General features: G+C 61.1%; 1 protein-coding gene across 1 annotated transcript; it reads left to right on the top strand.

Moving 5' to 3' along the window:
* Positions 1-83: 83 nt before the first annotated feature.
* ZNF511 (zinc finger protein 511) lies at positions 84-23,402 on the top strand (the record flags this gene model as incomplete). Its single annotated transcript, XM_080347712.1, has 6 exons — positions 84-245; positions 410-483; positions 2,295-2,496; positions 2,636-2,760; positions 22,969-23,154; positions 23,333-23,402. The coding sequence occupies 6 exons, from the start codon at positions 84-86 to the stop codon at positions 23,400-23,402; spliced, it is 819 nt and encodes a 272-aa protein (XP_080203838.1).
* Between the last annotated feature and the right edge of the window lie 3,906 nt (positions 23,403-27,308).

The following is a 27,308-nucleotide window of genomic DNA, read 5'->3' as shown; positions in this document are numbered from 1 at the left end:
GCGCCCGGAAGTGATCCCCCTGCGCATGCGCACCGGCTTTCGGAGCGCGTCCGGCGCATGCGCAGTCCGCCCGACGCCGCGCCATGGCGATGCTGCCGCTGCCGCCCGGGCTGCGCCGCCGCCTGCGGGAGGGGCCGGGGCCGCCCCCGCCGCCACCCCCGCCCGCCCCTCCCGCCCCGCCCGCCCCGCCCTTCGCATTCACCCCCCGCCGCCTCCGCCTCGGCCTCCACCACCCGCTGCTGGAGGTGAGGGGCAGCCTCCCCGCGCCGGGCGAGCCCGCCGGGCTCCCTCAGAGTCTCCCGGGCCTGCCTCGCCCCCTCAGAGCCCCCCGGGGCTTCCCCGCCGCGGCACCGCGGAGGGGAGGGCTTTTCCCGCCTGCCCACGGTGTCTCTCTCCTCTCCTCTCCTAGGATGGGGACGTGCACAGACACCTCTACCTGCAGGGTGTCCTCACCAGCCTGGCCGAGGTGGCGGAGAGACCCAAGTAAGTGAGGCCGGGCCGCCCGGACACGGCAGCGGGTGTGCTGCCCGGTTCGTGGGTCCCGCTCCGGGTCACGGCAGCGGCTGTGCTGCCCGGTTCGTGGGTCCCGCTCCAGGTCACGGCAGCGGCTGTGCTGCCCGGTTCGTGGGTCCCGCTCCGGGTCACGGCAGCGGCTGTGCTGCCCGGTTCGTGGGTCCCGCTCCGGGTCACGGCAGTGGGGTGTGAACACTGCCCACACGCCCAGCACCACCTGTGGGACCCCCTGACACTGCACTGGAATGGGCGCTGTTCACTTTGCGGACTTTGGAGGCCAAGGAGGAAAAATAAGTTGGAAGGAAGAAGAGGCAGACACATCACAAAGCAGTTTGGTAAAGGAGAATGAAGTGGTGTAGTCTGCAAATCTCAACATCCTGCCAAAAAGGCCAAAAATTGGTGTTTTGTGCTGCAGTCAGCTGCCTGTCTAAATGCTGACTTCTTTGTGTGCTGGATGTGATGTCATTTCACTGAGCCCATAGGCAGAAGGGCAAGTGTGGAGTCCTTCTGGGCAGGAACAGCCCCGGGTTCCAGTATAAGTTGGGGAATGACCTATTGGAGAGCAGCGCAGGGGAAAGGGACCTGGGGGTCCTGGGGACAGCAGGGTGACCATGAGCCAGCACTGGGCCCTTGTGGCCAGGAAGCCAATGGGACCTGGGGTGGGTTAGAAGGGGGTGGTCAGTAGGTCAGAGAGGTTCTCCTGCCCCTCTGCTCTGCCCTGGGGAGACCACACCTGGAATCTTGTGTCCAGTTGTGGCCCCTCAGTTCCAGCAGGACAGGGAACTGCTGGAGAGAGTCCAGCGCAGCCACCAAGATGCTGCAGGGAGTGGAGCATCTCCTGTGTGAGGAAAGGCTGAGGGAGCTGGGGCTGTTTAGGTTGGAGGAGACTGAGGGGCAACCTCACTAATGTTTATAAATATGGAAAGGGTGAGTGTCAGGAGGATGGAGCCAGGCTCTTCTTGGTGACAACCAGTGATAGGACAAGGGGCAATGGGTGCAAACTGGAACACAGGAGGTTCCTTTTAAGTATGAGAAGAAACTTCTTCATGGTGAGGGTGGCAGAGTGTGGCCCAGGCTGCCCAGGGGGCTTGTGGAGTCTCCTTCTGTGCAGACATTCCAACCCGCCTGGACACCTTCCTGTGTAACCTCATCTGGGTGTTCCTGCTCCATGGGGGGATTGCACTGGATGAGCTTTCCAGGGCCCTTCCAACCCCTGACACTCTGTGATCCTGTGATAAGGCATCTATAATATATCTGAATGTAGCTAAACAAGAGGATTTAGGTGGCAGGTTATTATTTATCTGGTTAAAACAACAGGAGGGCTATGTGGTATAGACTGTAGGTTTGGGAAGTGAAGCCTGGGAGAGAATATTCATCTGCCTTTAAAACCATACATAAAACCATACATAAAACTGAGGAAGCTGAGGGCTGTGTGAGGTTCACCTGCCCATGCCTGTTAAACAGCGTTGGCATGAAGTTTTAATCCACAACTGCAGCTTTAAGGTCAAACAGTTTATTTCTCATATTGTTGCTTGGTGTTTCTCCTTTATCAAAGCACCATTTCATAGGATGGTAATATATATGGTGCTCAAGCCACAACAGCAAAAAAGAGTTCCCAACTACCAGCTCCATCATAATCTTCATTGTATTGCACCTTGCATTTAATTCAAGTACTATTCACAAAAAATTCCGCAAGTAATAAAGTCACCTAGAGGGATATACGCAGCTTAAATTAACGCTCCAATTTAATTTAAGGTGTGGATGTCCTGATTTCCCCGCAGAGTGTCTGAATTCAGCTGCCACATCTCAGGGTGCTGCCAGGTCTTTGACACACTGGAGGGCTACGAGCACCACTACAACACGCTGCACAGGAATGTCTGCTCCTTCTGCAAGCGCTCCTTTCCCTCGGCACATCTCCTGGATGTTCACATCTTGGAGTGGCATGACTCTCTCTTCCAGATCATGGCCGAGAAGCAGAACATGGTGAGTTGCCATGCCCAGCCCTTTGCTCGTAGTCGGTGTGTGCAGCACGGGAGGGTGCCCATCTCCGCCTCTAACACCGTTTGCCTTCCTCATTTATGCCTTTTGTGGTTTTTTTGTTTTCCTTTTCCCCGTCTTTCAGTACAAGTGTTTGGTAGAAGGCTGTGCGGAGAAGTTCAAGAGCAGCAAGGACAGAAAGGATCACTTGGTCACTGCTCACCTCTATCCTGCTGACTTTCGGTTCGATAGGCCGAGGAATGCGAAAAGGTAACTGCAGAACTGCCACGGCACAACTGGGTTTCCCCTGTGGAGGTGATGTTGTGCTTCTCCGCTGTCACACTCCCTTTTCGGAGTAAGTTATATCCTGAATGGCTCAGAAATGATGGTAGACTTGCAAGTCTCTCTGTGGCAATGTTCTGCTTTATCTTGAAGTGCATCTTCTCTCCCTGTGTGGCTCCAGGCTCTGCTCCCTTCGTGCTATCTCAAGTGTGAACACAAAGCTCAGCATCTCTCTGCGTTGCTTTGTGTCCGTTTCCTGCTTTGCTCTCCAGCCCTTTGCAATATTCCTGTTCCACAAAAGCACAAGTAGAGCCGGGGGAGGCTCTGTCAGTTTGGGGAACGGCTTTCTCAGCTGGCTGCTTGTTTCTCACCACAGGCAGCTTTCTCACTGCGCTGCTCTCACCACAGGCATTAATAAAAGGACTGAATGTAATTTTAGGACTGTATGAATGTAGGAGTAGTTACATTTCTACAGTCCTAAAATTATATTCAGCCCTTTGAAGGCAACCACGAGGCTGATGTGGCCCCTGGGATAAGTGAATTTGACACTCCTGCCAATGGTCCAACCCTCTGAGCTTGTTGAGTGACCTTAGGGACTGAAGACCCTGGGCATGCCCTGTGTGCTGTGACACAGCAGCCCTGAATGCTTGGGTGGAAACTCATGCAAGGCTGTCGCACAGCTCTCCAGTCACCTTTTTGCTGCACCGCGTAGTCTGCGCAGCCCAGTCTCTGTGCTTCCACACAGTAACTCTCCCAAATTGGACCTGACTTGTTTGATCACAAAATACCTTTTGTTTCCCTTGCTCTGGGCATATGTGGCAGCTACTGAGGAAGGATGTGAAACATTGTCTCTGCAGCGGACCGTGTCATGGGAGCTCTCCTGCAAAGGATGGTGCCAGCGTGCCGATGGACGTGAGTGTGGAGACGTCGGAGCCGGTCCAAGTGGACCCCATGGAAACAGGGCCCAGTGAGAACATGGAGATCCCTCGGGCTCCAGCCAGCCCTGACCCCGCCACGCCAGAGAAACGGTTCTATAAATCCAGGTCTGTAGTGTTGGCTTTTTTTTTTACTGACACTTTGGTGATTTTGATGTCCTCCTCCTCTGGTACCTTTGCTCTTCCCACTCTGGGAGCTTGAAATGTGACACAAGGCACAAAGCGTCCCGGAGATCCCGTGGGACGTGGAATGTTTGTGTCTCTTAGACCCTGTCTCCCTTTCCAGGATCCCGTCCACAATCTGCTTTGGACAAGGAGCCACGCGAGGATTCAAGGGACCAAGGAAGAAAGTCTGAAGGTCAGCGCACCGGATTTGTGCACGATGCGAAGGTGCCGCCTCTGCCGCCCGCACACGTTACTGATGGATTTTTGCAGTTGCGTGCGAGGATCCCGCTCTGCATGGGGAAGGCAAAGGGGCGAAAATGGGGTATTGGCAGCAGCGGTTTGGGATGTGTCAGTACTTTGGGAGGTGCTTGGCTGCAGTCCCTTCCAGTCTCTGCCCCACCTCCCTTTGGCAGCATTTCAGAGCCCCCCATGCTTGTTTTATCCTTCCTGAGACACAGCGCTCTCTGAAATCAAACTCCAAACAATTTCCTCTGCCTCTGGGCTGGTTTTGCCTCTCCTCCATGCCAGCCCCACTCTGGGCAGCAGCGCCGTTTCTAGAGAGATGGAGGCATCTTGCCTGAGCCTGGAAATGGCAAATGCTCTTCTGAAACTGCAGGGAGCTGAAAGGTTCGCACAGGCTTTGTGAGAAACCTGTGAGGAACGGCTGCCGAGAACGCAGCAGGGCTGAGGCCGAGCAGAAGGTCCATGTTCCTCCTGCTGCAGGAGCCCGGCACCCCCGGCCTCCCCTGCCGGGCCGGGTCCAGGGCACAGAGCTTCCCCGCCAGCCCTGCCCGCCCCGGGGAGAATCAAACCACAGCCAGAGCAGGAGCGCGGCACATTACAGCAGTTCATTGAGCTCTTTCTTTCGTTTCCTCACCGTGTTCTTAAAAGCTCCCAGCAAGGACAGCGCTGGGACAGCAGGCAGACGTGGGGCACGGCCAAGTCCGCATCACTTGCTCTCAGGAAGAGTCTTGGGCTGCGGCTGCAACACGGCGGTGAGAGGAAACTGGCTGCTGGAGCTGAGGCTACGCAAGATTGGATTGGAAATTGGTTTGCCTTGTCTGGGGAAAAGTAGATTCAAGAAACTCCAAGACAAACTCTGCTGTACGTAGGGAAGCTGGAACCACCGGCAAAAGAAGAAAAGAGAGAAAACAAAAGCACTGGCCCCTAATTTTGGCCTTCTCCATCTCGCCGCTCCCCAGTGTTTGCTCGGAAACAACCAGGACAGGTTTGCCAGCACCAGGGAAAGCGTCGTGGTGCCTCACGGCGCATTTCCACGGAGAGTGAAAGTAAAGTGACTCGCAACCAGGTGAATAAAGCAAAGCAGTTTTTACAACTTTGTGTTGTAGGGGATTTAAATCTTCTATTGAAACCCAGGCAGAGTCAGATCTGCAGAATGAACCTCCCTTTACTCCAAACACTCCCCAAATCAGGAGGAGATGGAGGTTCTATTCCCCTGCGTCTTTCCCTCTTTGGTCTCGTCCTGCCGGGAGAAAAGGCTGATTGATGGGCTCGGCCTTGCGGTGTCGTTGGTGCCCCGCGCAGGAGCCGCAGTGCAGGGTGGTCCCTGCCATCTCCTCAGCACCCAGCCTGATCTCTTGTGTTCTGCCCGGAGATGCAGCCCCTGCTCTTGCTGTCCCACTGCACAGCTGCTGTGCTCTTTTGGAAGCCAGGTGGCCCTGGGCCACTTGAGGGCTCTTGCAGCTTTTCCTGCCAGTCCCCAGTGCTTTCTAGAAGCTCCACCGGTCCCTGGACGTGGCTCTAGAGCTGCTGAGCTGGCAGCTCTGCAGTTACTGCAGTTAAGGCTGAGGATCCCTCCAAAGAGGCTCAGCTTCTTGCCTCAGTGCACCTTGTCCCCGTCTCCTCATCTCTCTGCTCCCTCCTTGCATTCAGGGCCTTGGAAAAACTAAATACACACGCACATCAGATGTAAGCGCTTTGTTTTTAATGCCTGAAAACAGATATCTCATAGCTCTTAGAAGAGCAAGGCGTCTGTTCTGGGTCTTGCTTGTCCACGCTCATCCTTCCTTGGACATTGCCTTCGAGTGCCTGGCCGAAGGAGAGAGCTGGGGCTGCTCTCACTGTGTGACACTTGGACTCGGGTTTATAAGGGAAAAGGAGTTCTTGTTGATGATGTTTTGAGCACTTGTCTGATGGATCAGGCGCGTTCAAAGCCCTTCCCAGCGTTTGAATCCTTCCCGGGGCTGAGTGGAAGTCCGTGCCCATCTGCGTTTCTTTTCCCCTGCTCACGCGGCTCTTTGCTAGAAGTCCGTGTGCTGCTGCTGTCAGCAGCCGCCTTCCACCATTGCCGCGTCTGAGCCTGGGGAGACGCTCAGCTCTGTCACGCATTTGGATACCTCAGGAAGAAAATCATTAAAAAAGGTGCTTCCCTGCTGGTTCTGGTCTCCTGGGCAGTTTGGGACCGGCCCACGCTGCGCAATGGGCAGCATCATCTGCCCAGCCATGGCTCAGCCTCCTGTGCAGGGACACTCACCCTGCAGGGAGCTGCGTCTCCCTGGGCACGGGCTGCAGTCCCTGCTGCCACATACGAGACGTCCCCAGGCACATCTTAGGGGTGAAAGCGGGAAAGGCAGCCGGGAACCTCTCTGCATCTCCATCCCTGTGGGTCCCTTCAGCCCAGTGCAGCTGCAGGGACCCGGGGCGGTGCCGCTGGCTCCAGGGTGGGGCGTTGCTGAGCAACAGGGGCAGCACATTGTCCTGTCACCCATCGCCCACCCGTGTGATCACTCCGGTGGTTGCTTCACTGGTGGCTGGATCGCTTTTTGCGGTTGGCTCGTTTTCTGTGGTTGGATCACGTTTTTCGGTTGGCTTACTCTCGGCGTTCGGATTCTCTCGGCGGTTGGATCTCTCTTGGTGTTTGGCAGACTGTTGGCAGTTGGATCACTCTCGATATTTGGATCATTCTCGGTGATTGGCTCAGTCTCGGTGACTGGATCACCCTTGGCGGTTGGATCACTCAGCGAGTGGATCACCGTTGGCGTTTGTTCCCTATCGGCGTTTGGATCAATTTTTTGGCAAGGAGGAGGAGGAGGAAGCTGCCGGCTGAACATCCCTCACAGCCTCCCAGGCCCCTCCAGGCACAAAGGCTCCATTTCCCCCCAGATCAGACTCCGTATTTTCAGCAAGACGGCAGCGATGGCCCCGCTCACCCTGTCCCAACTGCTGGATGTTGCCATCGGGACATCCCGCGATGGGGTTGTGGACCTGCCGTCGCTGCACAGGCTGCTGCAGTCCATGCTGGGACACCTGGGCCTGCAGGACCTGCCTGTTCTGGAGCCGGGGCACAGCCCAACCGCCCCCCTGGCAGGACACCAGGCCACCAAGGACGAGCCTGGCCTGGGGAAGGAGGAGGACAGGGCCCAGGGCCCAGGGCAGCAGCCCCGGGAGCCGGAGGAGCACCTGCCCGGGAAGGAGCTGCTGCAGGGGACCGCCAGCGGCTCCCAGGTCACCTCCTTGGCCGACCACGGCGGGCAGAGGAAGATCAAAGCCAACAAGAGCAGGACCTCCAAGGTAGAGGCTCTTGTCAGTCCCTGGCGCATGGGACACGGGCCGGCGGTGCTGGGCGGTGATGCCGGGGGGTCCCGTCCCCCTGGCTCCGTGGCCGAGCTGACCCCAGGATCCCTTTGCCTTTGGGCTCTGGTGCTGAGCTTGAGGCCGGGCTTTGGGGACAGGGCCGGGGGACACGGCAGGGGCCCTGGGGTCTGTCCTCACCGCTGCACGGCTGCCCCTAAACCTGCTCCTCTTTGCCTTCTCTTCCCAGGAGAGCACTGGGGGCCGCTCTGCCCCTGCCAAGGCCCCCGACTCGGACACGGACCAGCAGCGTGGGGCAAGCTCAGCCCTGGGGCCAAAGGGACCAGGGACAGAGCCTGTGCCCAGGACCAGCCAGGGGACTCCAGGAACACAGCCTGGTGCCCCGTGGGTGCAAGAAGGGGCGCGGAGAACACCAGCGCCCCCTGAGGAGTCGGCAGGGACCCCCTCACCCACAGCATGTCCCCTTGGCCCCTTCCCTACAGGGCAGCAGAGCATGGCCCACATCCTGGCCGACATCCAGAGCCAGGTGTCCTCCCTGCAGGGCTGGGTGTCCTCCCTGCAGGGTATGGACTGCGAGCTCCAGCACGTGAAGCTGGAGGTGAGCCGGCAGCAGTCCCCAAGGGGGCTGTGGGGATGGTGGGGGGATTGGGCAGGGAGGGGCAGCCAAAGGCCCCCTGTGCTGGACGACACAGGGGCCGTGCCCTGACTCTGCCCCCACCGCCGTTCCCAGGTCAGGCAGCTGGAGGAGGCCTTTGGAAAGCTGGGGCTGGCTGGAGCCGACGGGCAAGCGGGCAGCAGCCACCAGATCCCCCTGCAGCTGGGGTAAAATGCCGCGAGAGGGTTTCCCAGCCTGCAGGGCTGCGAGGAGCCCGGGGGGCTGGAGCATCCTGGTGTGGGGGAGTGAGGGACACCCCCCGAGCGGCCCCTGGAGGCTAAACCTGCCTGTGCCCCGTCTTGCTGGCCAGGTCCGCGCAGCAGGAGTGGATCCAGGCCACGCTGGACACCTTGGTGACCAAGAGGACCAAGCAAGTGCAGGCGCAGGTGAGGTCCAGGGGGAGCGCTCTGAGCACCTTCCGGCTCCCTGGGGTGGTCCTGGTGGGGTCCTGCACACGTCTCCTGGCTGGATGGGGCCGTCGAGCCTCCATGGCCCCTGGGCTTGCTGGCTGCATCCAGCCCAGCTCAGAGGTGACCCCTGCTCCCCTTCCCGCAGCTGGACGAGCTGAGAGCCATAGTGGAGATCGCGGGGCAGGAGCTGGCAGGGGGCATCGTGGACACCAGGGTGCAGCTGGGCCAGCTCGTCCAGCACGTCGTCACCAGCCAAGTAAGCCGGGTCTGCGGCCACGGGGCAGCCAGCCCCACCTTGCACGGCCCCACCGTGTCATCTTCCTCCCTGCAGCAGCAGGATGAGCAGCTGTTGAAGCACGTCCAGGCCAGCGTCGCGCAGGTGCGAGGGGACTGTGACAAGCTCAGGATCGTCCTCAACGGCCTCCTGGATCACCGCGGCCAGGCGCAGAAATCCATCGAGGTGGGCGGCTGAGAGCCCGCGGGCTCAGAGCATCATCCAGGCAGAGCCCAGGCTGGCGAGCAGCAGGGATTTGTCTCCCTGCCGAGCCGCTCGCAGCCCTGCAATGGCTTCAAATGCCTTTCCAGGAGGTTTTGGGGGAAGGTGGGGAGGCGGGGGGTGCTCGGCTGGCTGGGTGGCAGCTGCCACCCTGCCGTGGCATCACGGCTGCTTTCTGCACTGGAAGGCTCTGTCCTGCTCGGTGGAGAGGCTGGAGGAGGAGAAAGCGGACAAGGAGGAGCTGCTGCCGGCAATCGATGCGGTACGGCATGGAGGGGAGCTGGCGCCAGACAAGGGGGTCCTGGGCAGGGTGACAAATGCCCCTTGTCCCTCGGGTGCTTGGTGGCAGAACCGGGCAGGGGCAGGGAGGGCTTGCAGAGCCGCTGTGGGTCCCTCGCCAGGTCCCTCTGTCTCCCTGCTTGGGTCCCTTTTGCTGCTGGGACCAAGGCCACGGGAGCGATGGGGTGAGCGGGGCCATGTAGCCACTTGTGCCTCTCGTCCCAATGGGAGCTGGCCCAGCCCAGCGTCCCTCCATCCCTCCCCCAGCGCTCTCCTGCCTTTCTCTGTTGCTAGAAAGCTGACAAAACCTCCCTGGACGGCAAAGTCAGCCAGAGCCAGTTCGAGGAAAGCGTGGGGCAGCTGAAAGAGAAGATGGAGGAGCTGACGAGCCGGGTGACAGGCCAGGAGCAGGGCTGGCACCAGGTCCAGCGACAGCTCAGGGAAGAGATGGACTCCAAGGTGAGGGCTGGCACGTCCCCACTGCGCACACCCTGGGGGCCTGGCAGCCTAAGGCAGCATCCCTCCGAGGGTGCCCAGCCGGCCGTGCCCCCGGGGACCGTGACGTCCCATCCTGGTGCGCTCCCGTCCACAGCTGGACCGCCTGGAGCTGGGGCCGGTCCGGCAGCAGCTGGAGCAGCAATGGAACAGCCTCCAGGAGCAGCTGGAGGAGAAGGTGTCGCAAGCAGCGGCTGGTGCGGCGGCTGGGATCAAGAAGTGAGTGCCATAGGGACAGCGACGGCCTGGGGACAGCGCTGCGTGCAGGCAGGGCTGCGTGCCCCCCAGGAGCTGGCCCAGCCCTTTTCTCCCTCCTCCAGGAAGCTGCTGGCGCATTTCCAGAGCCTGTCCTGCGACCAGCCCCTCAGCGTGCTGGTGCCTGGCCCGTGAGTAGCCCCTGCCCCTGGGGGGACGCTGGGACGTGGGTGCTGGCGCTGCAGCCCCGGCCCCCTCCCTGCCACGGGGTGACCATGCGGTGCCGGGCACTGAGCACCCCGTGTCCCATCTCCCAGGGAGCAGACAGATGAGTGCCAGCACCCCCCTGTGCCGCCGAGCTGCGGGGAGCAGCACACCATCACCCCCCCGCTGCAGCACTGCCTCCAGCCGCACCCGCCCAGCACCCCGCGGCCACCCCAGCCCTTCGCTCGGCTCCCCCGCAAGCTCAGGGTGACACAGGTAGGGCTACAGTGGCGGCATCTGAGCCTGGAGCGGGGATCTGTGCCTCAGTGTCCCCAGGGAGAGCTGTCTGTGGGAGGGTTGTTGGGGATGCCCAATGGGGCCCCTTGTTTCAGCCAGCCCGCTCTCTCCTTCCCAGCAGAAGGCGATGGAGCCTCAGGACAGGGACAGACGCGTCTCCAGGGACGGGCAGGACGGACAGCTGCCTGTGCTGGGGGGCAAGGAAGGTGCGTCGGGGTGCTCTTTGGAAGGGGACCCGGGGGGCCTGAAGGGGACAGCGGGGCAGCAGGACACCTGCGGGATGCCAGGTTTTCCCCCTGGCTTTCCCCAGCCCGGCTCCCGCTGGTCTGTCCTGCCAGGCTTTCCGAGGGACAAGCCCCAGCTGTCCCCAAGGCAGGGGGACAACGCGGCCACCAGCCAGTGGTGGCTGGGGCACCAGGTCCCTGTGCGGGAGCTGGAGTCAGGTGGGGGGTGTGGGACGGTGGTCCTGGGCAGAGTGGGACAGCAGCCTGTGTGCTGCAGAGTGGGGACCAGGACCCTGTGTGTGGATGTCTCTGACCCTGCTCCTCGCCCCCAGGCACCACCGCCTCCTCGGAGCACCAGTCGGCCTCATCCCACGTCTCCCGGGCACCGGGGCTCTTGCCGGCGCTCCAGCCCCCACGGGACACATCGGCACCCCGAGAGCCGGGCAGGACTCGGGGTCCCCGGCTGCTCCCGCCCCTGCGGCCCCAGAGGGAGACATTGGTGACCCGTGGAGAAGAGAGGACTCGGGGTCCCCGGCTGCTCCAGCCCCTCCGGCCCCAGAGGGACGCATCAGCACCCCCAAAACCAGAGAAGACTGGGGGTCCCCGGCTGCTCCCGCCCGTCCGGCCCCAGAGGGACGCATCAGCACCCCGAGAGCCAGACAAGAGTGGGGGTCCCCGGCTGAAGCGTCCCCGCAACCGGCACTGAGCAAAAGAGGAAGCACTGCCGGGCTGCTCCAATAAACAGGGATGGGCAGCCAAGTGCCAGCGTGGTCTGAGTGTGGGGGCCCCGGTCAGGATCTTCCCCTCAGGCACCAGGAGGTGCCGGCAGCGTCCCTCGTCCTGCGGCCACGTGTCGCCGCAGGAGCTGAGCACAGCCCCCGTGCCACCCCCTGCCCGGGTCTGCGCCGCCCTGTGCTGCCGCGCTCCCCCTGGCCCCCCTGGCCTGCCCAGCGCTGTTAGACCCCGATGGCCCCTGCCAGGGGAGCTGGTGGCCCAAAGGGGCTGTGCGGGAGCCAGGGCTGCAGCAGGAGGATGCTGCTCACTTGGTGCCATTGATGGGATGCAGCCCCGTGGGACGCCTGCAAGAGCAGAGAGGTTCGTGGTTGCGTCCCCTGATGCCCACGCTGGGCTGCACTGATGCGGCAGGTCGCAGGTGAAGCCAGAAAGTCAAGTCAGCAAGGCACGGGGAGAATCAGCCCGGTACACGGCTGGGCACTGGCTCCTGTGCAAGGCAAGGACCAAAGGCCAGGATCTAAGCACAAACGCAGCTCCCGAGCAAAGCAGGGGGAGCTCCAGTGCAGGCTGCACACAGCTCCTTCTCCTTGACTACTTTTCCAGCAGCTCCTTGCCGTGGGCTTGCAGCCCCACGTGTGCCAAGAGCCGCGTTCCTTTCTGTGGGAAGAACCCAGACTCGTGTCCTACTGAAGTGACGACAAACCCAGTGCTGCGGTCTGGGCTCTGCTGGGTGTGCGCGTACACAGTCTTTGCTCCAAGGACTGCTGGGTGCAAGGAAGAAAGTGATGCAAAAGCAGCAGAGCTGAGCCCGGGGCCACCCAGGAGGTGGGTGACAGAGTGGGGAAGGGGTTGGTTTGTTACCCATTGGCTGTCCAGAAGGAGGGGTATTTCGTGTCCACATCACCAGAGTGGATCATGGCTTAGGGACGGGAGCTGAGGGTTGTAGGGGGGATGCTCATGGGGGCAAGAGGGATGAAGAAGAGGTGGTGTGAGCGTGCACTTTTGTCCCTCCCTGCAGCTCATCAATGAACAGGCTGAACACGGCTGGGCCCAGTGCTGCCCCCTGGGGAAGCCCACTGGCTACCGGCTCCAACCAGACTCTGTGCCGCTGACCCCGGCCCCCCGAGCTCTGCCATCAGCCAGTTCTCCATCTGCCTCACTGTCCCCTCATCCAGCCCACACTTGCTGAGCTTGCCTATGGGGATGTGGTGGCAGACAGTGTCAAAAGCCCCGCTGAAGTGCAGGGAGACAACACGCACTGCTCTCCCCTTTCCAGGCATGGAGGTGAGGCTGACTGGCCTGTAGTTTCCTGGGTCCTCCTTCTTGCCCTTTTTGAAGGCTGGAGCGGCACTGGCTTTCCTCCAGTCCCCAGGCACCTCTCCTCTTCTCCATGACGTTTCAGAGATGATGGAGAGCAGCTTAGCAACCAATCTGCCAATGCCCTCAGCACATGTGGGTACATCCCAGCGGTACGAGAGATTTGAACATAAATACGCGGGAGAAACAGGAAAGCAGACCAGCATTACACCCATTTTTGGGTGTAATTTGACACTCCTGCCAATGGTCCAACCCTCTGAGCTTGTTGAGTGACCTTAGGGACTGCAGACCCTGGGCATGCCCTGTGTGCTGTGACACAGCAGCCCTGAATGCTTGGGTGGAAACTCATACAAGGCTGTCGCACAGCTCTCCAGTCACCTTTTTGCTGCACCGCGTAGTCTGCGCAGCCCAGTCTCTGTGCTTCCACACAGTAACTCTCCCAAATTGGACCTGACTTGTTTGATCGCAAAATACCTTTTGTTTCCCTTGCTCTGGGCATACGTGGCAGCTACTGAGGAAGGATGTGAAACATTGTCTCTGCAGCGGACCGTGTCATGGGAGCTCTCCTGCAAAGGATGGTGCCAGCGTGCCGATGGACGTGAGTGTGGAGACGTCGGAGCCGGTGCAAGTGGACCCCATGGAAACAGGGCCCAGTGAGAGCATGGAGATCCCTCGGGCTCCAGCCAGCCCTGACCCCGCCACGCCAGAGAAACGGTTCTATAAATCCAGGTCTGTAGTGTTGGCTTTTTTTTTTACTGACACTTTGGTGATTTCGATGTCCTCCTCCTCTGGTACCTTTGCTCTTCCCACTCTGGGAGCTTGAAATGTGACACAAGGCACAAAGCGTCCCAGAGATGCCGTGGGACGTGGAATGTTTGTGTCTCTTAGACCCTGTCTCCCTTTCCAGGATCCCGTCCACAATCTGCTTTGGACAAGGAGCCACGCGAGGATTCAAGGGACCGAGGAAGAAAGTCTGAAGGTCAGCGCCCCGGATTTGTGCACGATGCGAAGGTGCCGCCTCTGCCGCCCGCACACGTTACTGATGGATTTTTGCAGTTGCGTGCGAGGGTCCCGCTCTGCATGGGGAAGGCAAAGGGGCGAAAATGGGGTATTGGCAGCATCGATTTGGGATGTGTCAGTACTTTGGGAGGTGCTTGGCTGCAGTCCCTTCGAGTCTCTGCCCCACCTCCCTTTGGCAGCATTTCAGAGCCCCCCATGCTTGTTTTATCCTTCCTGAGACACAACGCTCTCTGAAATCAAACTCCAAACAATTTCCTCTGCCTCTGGGCTGGTTTTGCCTCTCCTCCATGCCAGCCCCACTCTGGGCAGCAGCGCCTTTTCTAGAGAGATGGGGGCATCCTGCCTGAGCCTGGAAATGGCAAATGCTCTTCTGAAACTGCAGGGAGCTGAAAGGTTCGCACAGGCTTTGTGAGAAACCTGTGAGGAACGGCTGCCGAGAACGCAGCAGGGCTGAGGCCGAGCAGAAGGTCCATGTTCCTCCTGCTGCAGGAGCCCGGCACCCCCGGCCTCCCCTGCCGGGCCGGGTCCGGGGCACAGAGCTTCCCCGCCAGCCCTGCCCGCCCCGGGGAGAATCAAACCACAGCCAGAGGAGGAGCGCGGCACATTACAGCAGTTCATTGAGCTCTTTCTTTCGTTTCCTCACCGTGTTCTTAAAAGCTCCCAGCAAGGACAGCGCTGGGACAGCAGGCAGACGTGGGGCACGGCCAAGTCCGCATCACTTGCTCTCAGGAAGAGTCTTGGGCTGCGGCTGCAACACGGCGGTGAGAGGAAACTGGCTGCTGGAGCTGAGGCTACGCAAGATTGGATTGGAAATTGGTTTGGCTTTTCTGGGAAAAAGTAGATTCAAGAAACTCCAAGACAAACTCTGCTGTGTGTAGGGAAGCTGGAACCACCGGCAAAAGAAGCAAAGAGAAAACAAAAGCACTGGCCCCTAATTGGAGAAATGGAGAAATCTTGCCGCTCCCCAGTGTTTGCTCGGAACCAACCAGGACAGGTTTGCCAGCACCAGGGAAAGCGTCGTGGAGCCTCACGGCGCATTTCCACGGAGAGTGAAAGTAAAGTGACTCGCAACCAGGTGAATAAAGCAAAGCAGTTTTTACAACTTTGTGTTGTAGGGGATTTAAATCTTCTATTGAAACCCAGGCAGAGTCAGATCTGCAGAATGAACCTCCCTTTGCTCCAAACACTCCCCAAATCAGGAGGAGATGGAGGTTCTATTCCCCTGCGTCTTTCCCTCTTTGGTCTCGTCCTGCCGGGAGAAAAGGCTGATTGATGGGCTCGGCCTTGCGGTGTCGTTGGTGCCCCGCGCAGGAGCCGCAGTGCAGGATGGTCCCTGCCATCTCCTCAGCACCCAGCCTGATCTCTTGTGTTCTGCCCGGAGATGCAGCCCCTGCTCTTGCTGTCCCACTGCACAGCTGCTGTGCTCTTTTGGAAGCCAGGTGGCCCTGGGCCACTTGAGGGCTCTTGCAGCTTTTCCTGCCAGTCCCCAGTGCTTTCTAGAAGCTCCACCGGTCCCTGGACGTGGCTCTAGAGCTGCTGAGCTGGCAGCTCTGCAGTTACTGCAGTTAAGGCTGAGAATCCCTCCAAAGAGGCTCAGCTTCTTGCCTCAGTGCACCTTGTCCCCGTCTCCTCATCTCTCTGCTCCCTCCTTGCATTCAGGGGCTTGGAAAAATTAAATGCACACGCACATCAGATCTAAGCGTTTTGTTTTTAATGCCTGAAAACAGGTATCTCATAGCTCTTAGAAGAGCAAGGCGTCTGTTCTGGGTCTTGCTTGTCCACGCTCATCCTTCCTTGGACATTGCCTTCAAGTGCCTGGCCGAAGGAGAGAGCTGGGGCTGCTCTGACTGTGTGACACTTGGACTCGGGTTTATAAGGGAAAAGGAGTTCTTGTTGATGATGTTTTGAGCGCTTGTCTGACGGATCAGGCGGGTTCAAAGCCCTTCCCAGCGTTTGAATCCTTCCCGGGCTGAGTGGAAGTCCGTGCCCATCTGCGCTTCTTTTCCCCTGCTCACGCGGCTCTTTGCTAGAAGTCCGTGTGCTGCTGCTGTCAGCGGCCGCCTTCCACCATTCCCGCGTCTGAGCCTGGGGAGACGCTCAGCTCTGTCAGGCATTTGGATACCTCAGGAAGAAAATCATTAAAAAAGGTGCTTCCCTGCTGGTTCTGGTCTCCTGGGCAGTTTGGGACCGGCCCACGCTGCGCAATGGGCAGCATCATCTCCCCAGCCATGGCTCAGCCTCCTGTGCAGGGACACTCACCCTGCAGGGAGCTGCGTCTCCCTGGGCACGGGCTGCAGTCCCTGCTGCCACGTACGAGACGTCCCCAGGCACATCTTAGGGGTGAAAGCGGGAAAGGCAGCCGGGAACCTCTCTGCATCTCCATCCCTGTGGATCCCTTCAGCCCAGTGCAGCTGCAGGGACCCGGGGCGGTGCCGCTGGCTCCAGGGTGGGGCGTTGCTGAGCAACAGGGGCAGCACATTGTCCTGTCACCCATCGCCCACCCGTGTGATCACTCCGGTGGTTGCTTCACTGGTGGCTGGATCGCTTTTTGCGGTTGGCTCGTTTTCTGTGATTGGATCACTTTTTTTGGTTGGCTTATTCTCGGCGTTCGGATTCTCTCGGTGGTTGGATCTCTCTTGGTGTTTGGCACACTCTTCGCTTTGGCTCACTCTTGATATTTGGATCACTGTTGGCGTTTGGCTCACTCTCGGTGACTGGATCACCCTTGGCGGTCGGATCACTCGGCGATTGGCTCACTCTCGGTGACTGGATCACCCTTGGCGGTTGGATCACTCAGCGAGTGGATCACCGTTGGCGTTTGTTCCCTATCGGCGTTTGGATCAATTTTTTGGCAAGGAGGAGGAGGAGGAAGCTGCCGGCTGACCATCCCTCACAGCCTCCCAGGCCCCTCCAGGCACAAAGGCTCCATTTCCCCCCAGATCAGGCTCCGTATTTTCAGCAGGACGGCAGCGATGGCCCCGCTCACCCTGTCCCAACTGCTGGATGTTGCCATCGGGACATCCCGCGATGGGGTTGTGGACCTGCCGTCGCTGCACAGGCTGCTGCAGTCCATGCTGGGACACCTGGGCCTGCAGGACCTGCCTGTTCTGGAGCCGGGGCACAGCCCAACCGCCCCCCTGGCAGGACACCAGGCCACCAAGGACCAGCCTGGCCTGGGGAAGGAGGAGGACAGGGCCCAGGGCCCAGGGCAGCAGCCCCGGGAGCCGGAGGAGCACCTGCCCGGGAAGGAGCTGCTGCAGGGGACCGCCAGCGGCTCCCAGGTCACCTCCTTGGCCGACCACGGCGGGCAGAGGAAGATCAAAGCCAACAAGAGCAGGACCTCCAAGGTAGAGGCTCTTGTCAGTCCCTGGCGCATGGGACACGGGCCGGCGGTGCTGGGCGGTGATGCCGGGGGGTCCCGTCCCCCTGGCTCCGTGGCCGAGCTGACCCCAGGATCCCTTTGCCTTTGGGCTCTGGTGCTGAGCTTGAGGCCGGGCTTTGGGGACAGGGCCGGGGGACACGGCAGGGGCCCTGGGGTCTGTCCTCACCGCTGCACGGCTGCCCCTAAACCTGCTCCTCTTTGCCTTCTCTTCCCAGGAGAGCACTGGGGGCCGCTCTGCCCCTGCCAAGGCCCCCGACTCGGACACGGACCAGCAGCGTGGGGCAAGCTCAGCCCTGGGGCCAAAGGGACCAGGGACAGAGCCTGTGCCCAGGACCAGCCAGGGGACTCCAGGGACACAGCCTGGTGCCCCGTGGGTGCAAGAAGGGGCGCGGAGAACACCAGCGCCCCCTGAGGAGTCGGCAGGGACCCCCTCACCCACAGCATGTCCCCTTGGCCCCTTCCCTCCAGGCCAGCAGAGCATGGCCCACATCCTGGCTGACATCCAGAGCCAGGTGTCCTCCCTGCAGGGCTGGGTGTCCTCCCTGCAGGGTATGGACTACGAGCTCCAGCACGTGAAGCTGGAGGTGAGCCGGCAGCAGTCCCCAAGGGGGCTGTGGGGATGGTGGGGGGATTGGGCAGGGAGGGGCAGCCAAAGGCCCCCTGTGCTGGACGACACAGGGGCCGTGCCCTGACTCTGCCCCCACCGCCGTTCCCAGGTCAGGCAGCTGGAGGAGGCCTTTGGAAAGCTGGGGCTGGCTGGAGCCGACGGGCAAGCGGGCAGCAGCCACCAGATCCCCCTGCAGCTGGGGTAAAATGCCGCGAGAGGGTTTCCCGGCCTGCAGGGCTGCGAGGAGCCCGGGGGGCTGGAGCATCCTGGTGTGGGGGAGTGAGGGACACCCCCCGAGCGGCCCCTGGAGGCTAAACCTGCCTGTGCCCCGTCTTGCTGGCCAGGTCCGCGCAGCAGGAGTGGATCCAGGCCACGCTGGACACCTTGGTGACCAAGAGGACCAAGCAAGTGCAGGCGCAGGTGAGGTCCAGGGGGAGCGCTCTGAGCACCTTCCGGCTCACTGGGGTGGTCCTGGTGGGGTCCTGGACACGTCTCCTGGCTGGATGGGGCCGTCGAGCCTCCATGGCCCCTGGGCTTGCTGGCTGCATCCAGCCCAGCTCAGAGGTGACCCCTGCTCCCCTTCCCGCAGCTGGACGAGCTGAGAGCCATAGTGGAGATCGCGGGGCAGGAGCTGGCAGGGGGCATCGTGGACACCAGGGTGCAGCTGGGCCAGCTCGTCCAGCACGTCGTCACCAGCCAAGTAAGCCGGGTCTGCGGCCACGGGGCAGCCAGCCCCACCTTGCACGGCCCCACCGTGTCATCTTCCTCCCTGCAGCAGCAGGATGAGCAGCTGTTGAAGCACGTCCAGGCCAGCGTCGCGCAGGTGCGAGGGGACTGTGACAAGCTCAGGATCGTCCTCAACGGCCTCCTGGATCACCGCGGCCAGGCGCAGAAATCCATCGAGGTGGGCGGCTGAGAGCCCGCGGGCTCAGAGCATCATCCAGGCAGAGCCCAGGCTGGCGAGCAGCAGGGATTTCTCTCCCTGCCGAGCCGCTCGCAGCCCTGCAAGGGCTTCAAATGCCTTTCCAGGAGGTTTTGGGGGAAGGTGGGGAGGCGGGGGGTGCTCGGCTGGCTGGGTGGCAGCTGCCACCCTGCCGTGGCATCACGGGTGCTTTCTGCACTGGAAGGCTCTGTCCTGCTCGGTGGAGAGGCTGGAGGAGGAGAAAGCGGACAAGGAGGAGCTGCTGCCGGCAATCGATGCGGTACGGCATGAAGGGGAGCTGGCGCCAGACAAAGGGGTCCTGGGCAGGGTGACAAATGCCCCTTGTCCCTCGGGTGCTTGGTGGCAGAACCGGGCAGGGGCAGGGAGGGCTTGCAGAGCTGCTGTGGGTCCCTCGCCAGGTGCCTCTGTCTCCCTGCTTGGGTCCCTTTGGCTGCTGGGACCAAGCCCACGGGAGCGATGGGGTGAGCGGGGCCATGTAGCCACTTGTGCCTCTCGTCCCAATGGGAGCTGGCCCAGCCCAGCGTCCCTCCATCCCTCCCCCAGCGCTCTCCTGCCTTTCTCTGTTGCTAGAAAGCTGACAAAACCTCCCTGGACGGCAAAGTCAGCCAGAGCCAGTTTGAGGCCAGCGTGGGGCAGCTGAAAGAGAAGATGGAGGAGCTGACGAGCCGGGTGACAGGCCAGGAGCAGGGCTGGCACCAGGTCCAGCGACAGCTCAGGGAAGAGATGGACTCCAAGGTGAGGGCTGGCACGTCCCCACTGCGCACACCCTGGGGGCCTGGCAGCCTAAGGCAGCATCCCTCCGAGGGTGCCCAGCCGGCCGTGCCCCCGGGGACCGTGACGTCCCATCCTGGTGCGCTCCCGTCCACAGCTGGACCGCCTGGAGCTGGGGCCGTTCCGGCAGCAGCTGGAGCAGCAATGGAACAGCCTCCAGGAGCAGCTGGAGGAGAAGGTGTCGCAAGCAGCGGCTGGTGCGGCGGCTGGGATCAAGAAGTGAGTGCCATAGGGACAGCGGCGGCCTGGCGACAGCGCTGCGTGCAGGCAGGGCTGCGTGCCCCCCAGGAGCTGGCCCAGCCCTTTTCTCCCTCCTCCAGGAAGCTGCTGGCGCATTTCCAGAGCCTGTCCTGCGACCAGCCCCTCAGCGTGCTGGTGCCTGGCCCGTGAGTAGCCCCTGCCCCTGGGGGGACACTGGGACGTGGGTGCTGGCGCTGCAGCCCCGGCCCCCTCCCTGCCACGGGGTGACCATGCGGTGCCGGGCACTGAGCACCCCGTGTCCCATCTCCCAGGGAGCAGACAGATGAGTGCCAGCACCCCCCTGTGCCGCCGAGCTGCGGGGAGCAGCACACCATCACCCCCCCGCTGCAGCACTGCCTCCAGCCGCACCCGCCCAGCACCCCGCGGCCACCCCAGCCCTTCGCTCGGCTCCCACGCAAGCTCAGGGTGACCCAGGTAGGGCTACAGTGGCGGCGTCTGAGCCTGGAGCGGGGATCTGTGCCTCAGTGTCCCCAGGGAGAGCTGTCTGTGGGAGGGTTGTTGGGGATGCCCAATGGGGCCCCTTGTTTCAGCCAGCCCGCTCTCTCCTTCCCAGCAGAAGGCGATGGAGCCTCAGGACAGGGACAGACGCGTCTCCAGGGACGGGCAGGACGGACAGCTGCCTGTGCTGGGGGGCAAGGAAGGTGCGTCGGGGTGCTCTTTGGGAGGGGACCCGGGGGGCCTGAAGGGGACAGCGGGGCAGCAGGACACCTGCGGGATGCCAGGTTTTCCCCTGGGTTTCCCCAGCCCGGCTCCCGCTGGTCTGTCCTGCCAGGCTTTCCGAGGGACAAGCCCCAGCTGTCCCCAAGGCAGGGGGACAACCCGGCCAGCAGCCAGTGGTGGCTAGGGCACCAGGTCCCTGTGCAGGAGCTGGAGTCAGGTGGGGGGTGTGGGACGGTGGTCCTGGGCAGAGTGGGACAGCAGCCTGTGTGCTGCAGAGTGGGGACCAGGACCCTGTGTGTGGATGTCTCTGACCCTGCTCCTCGCCCCCAGGCACCACCGTCTCCTCGGAGCACCAGTCGGCCTCATCCCACGTCTCCCGGGCACCGGGGCTCTTGCCGGCGCTCCAGCCCCCACGGGACACATCGGCACCCCGAGAGCCGGGCAGGACTCGGGGTCTCCGGCTGCTCCCGCCCCTGCGGCCCCAGAGGGAGACATTGGTGACCCGTGGAGAAGAGAGGACTCGGGGTCCCCGGTTGCTCCAGCCCCTCCGGCCCCAGAGGGACGCATCAGCACCCCCAAAACCAGAGAAGACTGGGGGTCCCCGGCTGCTCCCGCCCGTCCGGCCCCAGAGGGACGCATCAGCACCCCCAGAACCAGACAAGACTGGGGGTCCCCGGCTGAAGCGTCCCCGCAACCGGCACTGAGCAAAAGAGGAAGCACTGCCGGGCTGCTCCAATAAACAGTGATGGGCAGCCAAGTGCCAGCGTGGTCTGAGTGTGGGGGCCCCGGTCAGGATCTTCCCCTCAGGCACCAGGAGGTGCCGGCAGCGTCCCTCGTCCTGCGGCCACGTGTCGCCGGAGGAGCTGAGCACAGCCCCCGTGCCACCCTCTGCCCGGGTCTGCGCCGCCCTGTGCTGCCGCGCTCCCCCTGGCCCCCCTGGCCTGCCCAGCGCTGTTTGACCCCGATGGCCCCTGCCAGGGGAGCTGGTGGCCCAAAGGGGCTGTGCAGGAGCCAGGGCTGCAGCAGGAGGATGCTGCTCACTTGGTGCCATTGATGGGATGCAGCCCCGTGGGACGCCTGCAAGAGCAGAGAGGTTCGTGGCTGCGTCCCCTGATGCCCACGCTGGGCTGCACTGATGCGGCAGCTCGGAGGTGAAGCCAGAAAGTCAAGTCATCAAAGCACGGGGAGAATCAGCCCGGTACACGGCTGGGCACTGGCTCCTGTGCAAGGCAAGGACCAAAGGCCAGTATCTAAGCACAAACGCAGCTCCCGAGCAAAGCAGGGGGAGCTCCAGTGCAGGCTGCACACAGCTCCTTCTCCTTGACTACTTTTCCAGCAGCTCCTTGCCGTGGGCTTGCAGCCCCACGTGTGCCAAGAGCCGCGTTCCTTTCTGTGGGAAGAACCCAGACTCGTGTCCTACTGAAGTGACGACAAACCCAGTGCTGCGGTCTGGGCTCTGCTGGGTGTGCGCGTACACAGTCTTTGCTCCAAGGACTGCTGGGTGCAAGGAAGAAAGTGATGCAAAAGCAGCAGAGCTGAGCCCGGGGCCACCCAGGAGGTGGGTGACAGAGTGGGGAAGGGGTTGGTTTCTTACCCATTGGCTGTCCAGAAGGAGGGGTATTTCGTGTCCACATCACCAGAGTGGATCATGGCTTAGGGACGGGAGCTGAGGGTTGTAGGGGGGATGCTCATGGGGGCAAGAGGGATGAAGAAGAGGTGGTGTGAGCGTGCACTTTTGTCCCTCCCTGCAGCTCATCAATGAACAGGCTGAACACGGCTGGGCCCAGTGCTGACCCCTGGGGAAGCCCACTGGCTACCGGCTCCAACCAGACTCTGTGCCGCTGACCCCGGCCCCCCGAGCTCTGCCATCAGCCAGTTCTCCATCTGCCTCACTGTCCCCTCATCCAGCCCACACTTGCTGAGCTTGCCTATGGGGATGTGGTGGCAGACAGTGCCAAAAGCCCCGCTGAAGTGCAGGAAGACAACACGCACTGCTCTCCCCTTTCCAGGCATGGAGGTGAGGCTGACTGGCCTGTAGTTTCCTGGGTCCTCCTTCTTGCCCTTTTTGAAGGCTGGAGCGGCACTGGCTTTCCTCCAGTCCCCAGGCACCTCTCCTCTTCTCCATGACGTTTCAGAGATGATGGAGAGCAGCTTAGCAACCAATCTGCCAATGCCCTCAGCACATGTGGGTACATCCCAGCGGTACGAGAGATTTGAACATAAATACGCGGGAGAAACAGGAAAGCAGACCAGCATTACACCCATTTTTGGGTGTAATTTGACACTCCTGCCAATGGTCCAACCCTCTGAGCTTGTTGAGTGACCTTAGGGACTGCAGACCCTGGGCATGCCCTGTGTGCTGTGACACAGCAGCCCTGAATGCTTGGGTGGAAACTCATACAAGGCTGTCGCACAGCTCTCCAGTCACCTTTTTGCTGCACCGCGTAGTCTGCGCAGCCCAGTCTCTGTGCTTCCACACAGTAACTCTCCCAAATTGGACCTGACTTGTTTGATGACAGAATACTTTTTGTTTCCCTTGCTCTGGGCATACGTGGCAGCTACTGAGGAAGGATGTGAAACATTGTCTCTGCAGCGGACCGTGTCATGGGAGCTCTCCTGCAAAGGATGGTGCCAGCGTGCCGATGGACGTGAGTGTGGAGACGTCGGAGCCGGTGCAAGTGGACCCCATGGAAACAGGGCCCAGTGAGAGCATGGAGATCCCTCGGGCTCCAGCCAGCCCTGACCCCACCACGCCAGAGAAACGGTTCTATAAATCCAGGTCTGTAGTGTTGGCTTTTTTTTTTACTGACACTTTGGTGATTTCGATGTCCTCCTCCTCTGGTACCTTTGCTCTTCCCACTCTGGGAGCTTGAAACGTGACACAAGGCACAAAGCGTCCCGGAGATCCCGTGGGACGTGGAATGTTTGTTTCTCTTAGACCCTGTCTCCCTTTCCAGGATCCCGTCCACAATCTGCTTTGGACAAGGTGCCACGCGAGGATTCAAGGGACCGAGGAAGAAAGTCTGAAGGTCAGCGCCCCGGATTTGTGCACGATGCGAAGGTGCCGCCTCTGCCGCCCGCACACGTTACTGATGGATTTTTGCAGCTGCGTGCGAGGGTCCCGCTCTGCATGGGGAAGGCAAAGGGGCGAAAATGGGGTATTGGCAGCAGCGGTTTGGGATGTGTCAGTACTTTGGGAGGTGCTTGGCTGCAGTCCCTTCCAGTCTCTGCCCCACCTCCCTTTGGCAGCATTTCAGAGCCCCCCATGCTTGTTTTATCCTTCCTGAGACACAACGCTCTCTGAAATCAAACTCCAAACAATTTCCTCTGCCTCTGGGCTGGTTTTGCCTCTCCTCCATGCCAGCCCCACTCTGGGCAGCAGCGCCGTTTCTAGAGAGATGGGGGTATCTTGCCTGAGCCTGGAAATGGCAAATGCTCTTCTGAAACTGCAGGGAGCTGAAAGGTTCGCACAGGCTTTGTGAGAAACCTGTGAGGAACGGCTGCCGAGAACGCAGCAGGGCTGAGGCCGAGCAGAAGGTCCATGTTCCTCCTGCTGCAGGAGCCCGGCACCCCCGGCCTCCCCTGCCGGGCCGGGTCCGGGGCACAGAGCTTCCCCGCCAGCCCTGCCCGCCCCGGGGAGAATCAAACCACAGCCAGAGCAGGAGCGCGGCACATTACAGCAGTTCATTGAGCTCTTTCTTTCGTTTCCTCACCGTGTTCTTAAAAGCTCCCAGCAAGGACAGCGCTGGGACAGCAGGCAGACGTGGCTACGGCCAAGTCCGCATCACTTGCTCTCAGGAAGAGTCTTGGGCTGCGGCTGCAACACGGCGGTGAGAGGAAACTGGCTGCTGGAGCTGAGGCTACACAAGATTGGATTGGAAATTGGTTTGCCTTTTCTGGGGAAAAGTAGATTCAAGAAACTCCAAGACAAACTCTGCTGTACGTAGGGAAGCTGGAACCACCGGCAAAAGAAGAAAAGAGAGAAAACAAAAGCACTGGCCCCTAATTTTGACCTTCTCCATCTCGCCGCTCCCCAGTGTTTGCTCGGAACCAACCAGGACAGGTTTGCCAGCACCAGGGAAAGCGTCGTGGTGCCTCACGGCGCATTTCCACGGAGAGTGAAAATATAGTGACTCGCAACCAGGTGAATAAAGCAAAGCAGTTTTTACAACTTTGTGTTGTAGGCGATTTAAATCTTCTATTGAAACCCAGGCAGAGTCAGATCTGCAGAATGAACCTCCCTTTGCTCCAAACACTCCCCAAATCAGGAGGAGATGGAGGTTATATTCCCCTGCGTCTTTCTCTCTTTGGTCTCGTCCTGCCGGGAGAAAAGGCTGATTGATGGGCTCGGCCTTGCGGTGTCGTTGGTGCCCCGCGCAGGAGCCGCAGTGCAGGGTGGTCCCTGCCATCTCCTCAGCACCCAGCCTGATCTCTTGTGTTCTGCCCGGAGATGCAGCCCCTGCTCTTGCTGTCCCACTGCACAGCTGCTGTGCTCTTTTGGAAGCCAGGTGGCCCTGGGCCACTTGAGGGCTCTTGCAGCTTTTCCTGCCAGTCCCCAGTGCTTTCTAGAAGCTCCACCGGTCCCTGGACGTGGCTCTAGAGCTGCTGAGCTGGCAGTTCTGCAGTTACTGCAGTTAAGGCTGAGGATCCCTCCAAAGAGGCTCAGCTTCTTGCCTCAGTGCACCTTGTCCCCGTCTCCTCATCTCTCTGCTCCCTCCTTGCATTCAGGGGCTTGGAAAAATTAAATGCACACGCACATCAGATGTAAGCGCTTTGTTTTTAATGCCTGAAAACAGATATCTCATAGCTCTTAGAAGAGCAAGGCGTCTGTTCTGGGTCTTGCTTGTCCACGCTCATCCTTCCTTGGACATTGCCTTCGAGTGCCTGGCCGAAGGAGAGAGCTGGGGCTGCTCTGACTGTGTGACACTTGGACTCGGGTTTGTAAGGGAAAAGGAGTTCTTGTTGATGATGTTTTGAGCTCTTGTCTGACGGATCAGGCGGGTTCAAAGCCCTTCCCAGCGTTTGAATCCTTCCCGGGGCTGAGTGGAAGTCCGTGCCCACCTGCTCTTCTTTTCCCCTGCTCACGCGGCTCTTTGCTAGAAGTCCGTGTGCTGCTGCTGTCAGCAGCCGCCTTCCACCATTCCCGCGTCTGGGCCTGGGGAGACGCTCACCTCTGTCACGCATTTGGATACCTCAGGAAGAAAATCATTAAAAAAGGTGCTTCCCTGCTGGTTCTGGTCTCCTGGGCAGTTTGGGACCGGCCCACGCTGCGCAATGGGCAGCATCATCTCCCCAGCCATGGCTCAGCCTCCTGTGCAGGGACACTCACCCTGCAGGGAGCTGCGTCTCCCTGGGCACGGGCTGCAGTCCCTGCTGACACATACGAGACGTCCCCAGGCACATCTTAGGGGTGAAAGCGGGAAAGGCAGCCGGGAACCTCTCTGCATCTCCATCCCTGTGGGTCCCTTCAGCCCAGTGCAGCTGCAGGGACCCGGGGCGGTGCCGCTGGCTCCAGGGTGGGGCGTTGCTGAGCAACAGGGGCAGCACATTGTCCTGTCACCCATCGCCCACCCGTGTGATCACTCCGGTGGTTGCTTCACTGGTGGCTGGATCGCTTTTTGCGGTTGGCTCGTTTTCGGTGGTTCGATCACTTTTTTCGGTTGGCTTACTCTCGGCGTTTGGATTTTTCTCGGCGGTTGGATCTCTCTTGGTGTTTGGCAGACTGTTGGCAGTTGGATCACTCTCGATATTTGGACCATTCTCGGTGATTGGCTCAGTCTCGGTGACTGGATCACCCTTGGCGGTTGGATCACTCAGCGAGTGGATCACCGTTGACGTTTGTTCCCTATCGGCGTTTGGATCAATTTTTTGGCAAGGAGGAGGAGGAGGAAGCTGCCGGCTGACCATCCCTCACAGCCTCCCAGGCCCCTCCAGGCACAAAGGCTCCATTTCCCCCCAGATCAGGCTCCGTATTTTCAGCAGGACGGCAGCGATGGCCCCGCTCACCCTGTCCCAACTGCTGGATGTTGCCGTCGGGACATCCCGCGATGGGGTTGTGGACCTGCCGTCGCTGCACAGGCTGCTGCAGTCCATGCTGGGACACCTGGGCCTGCAGGACCTGCCTGTTCTGGAGCCGGGGCACAGACCAGCCGCCCCCCTGGCAGGACACCAGGCCACCAAGGAGCAGCCTGGCCTGGGGAAGGAGGAGGACAGGGCCCAGGGCCCAGGGCAGCAGCCCCGGGAGCCGGAGGAGCACCTGCCCGGGAAGGAGCTGCTGCAGGGGACCGCCAGCGGCTCCCAGGTCACCTCCTTGGCCGACCACGGCGGGCAGAGGAAGATCAAAGCCAACAAGACCAGGTCCTCCAAGGTAGAGGCTCTTGTCAGTCCCTGGCGCATGGGACACGGGCCGGCGGTGCTGGGCGGTGATGCCGGGGGGTCCCGTCCCCCTGGCTCCGTGGCCGAGCTGACCCCAGGATCCCTTTGCCTTTGGGCTCTGGTGCTGAGCTTGAGGCCGGGCTTTGGGGACAGGGCCGGGGGACACGGCAGGGGCCCTGGGGTCTGTCCTCACCGCTGCACGGCTGCCCCTAAACCTGCTCCTCTTTGCCTTCTCTTCCCAGGAGAGCACTGGGGGCCGCTCTGCCCCTGCCAAGGCCCCCGACTCGGACACGGACCAGCAGCGTGGGGCAAGCTCAGCCCTGGGGCCAAAGGGACCAGGGACAGAGCCTGTGCCCAGGACCAGCCAGGGGACTCCAGGGACACAGCCTGGTGCCCCGTGGGTGCAAGAAGGGGCGCGGAGAACACCAGCGCCCCCTGAGGAGTCGGCAGGGACCCCCTCACCCACAGCATGTCCCCTTGGCCCCTTCCCTCCAGGCCAGCAGAGCATGGCCCACATCCTGGCCGACATCCAGAGCCAGGTGTCCTCCCTGCAGGGCT

The sequence above is a fragment of the Nesoenas mayeri genome (assembly GCF_963082525.1).
Source record: "Nesoenas mayeri genome assembly, chromosome: 7".
Lineage (NCBI taxonomy): Eukaryota > Metazoa > Chordata > Aves > Columbiformes > Columbidae > Nesoenas > Nesoenas mayeri.
Note: the sequence above shows the minus strand (reverse complement) of the source record. Positions and strands in the feature narration are given on the sequence as shown.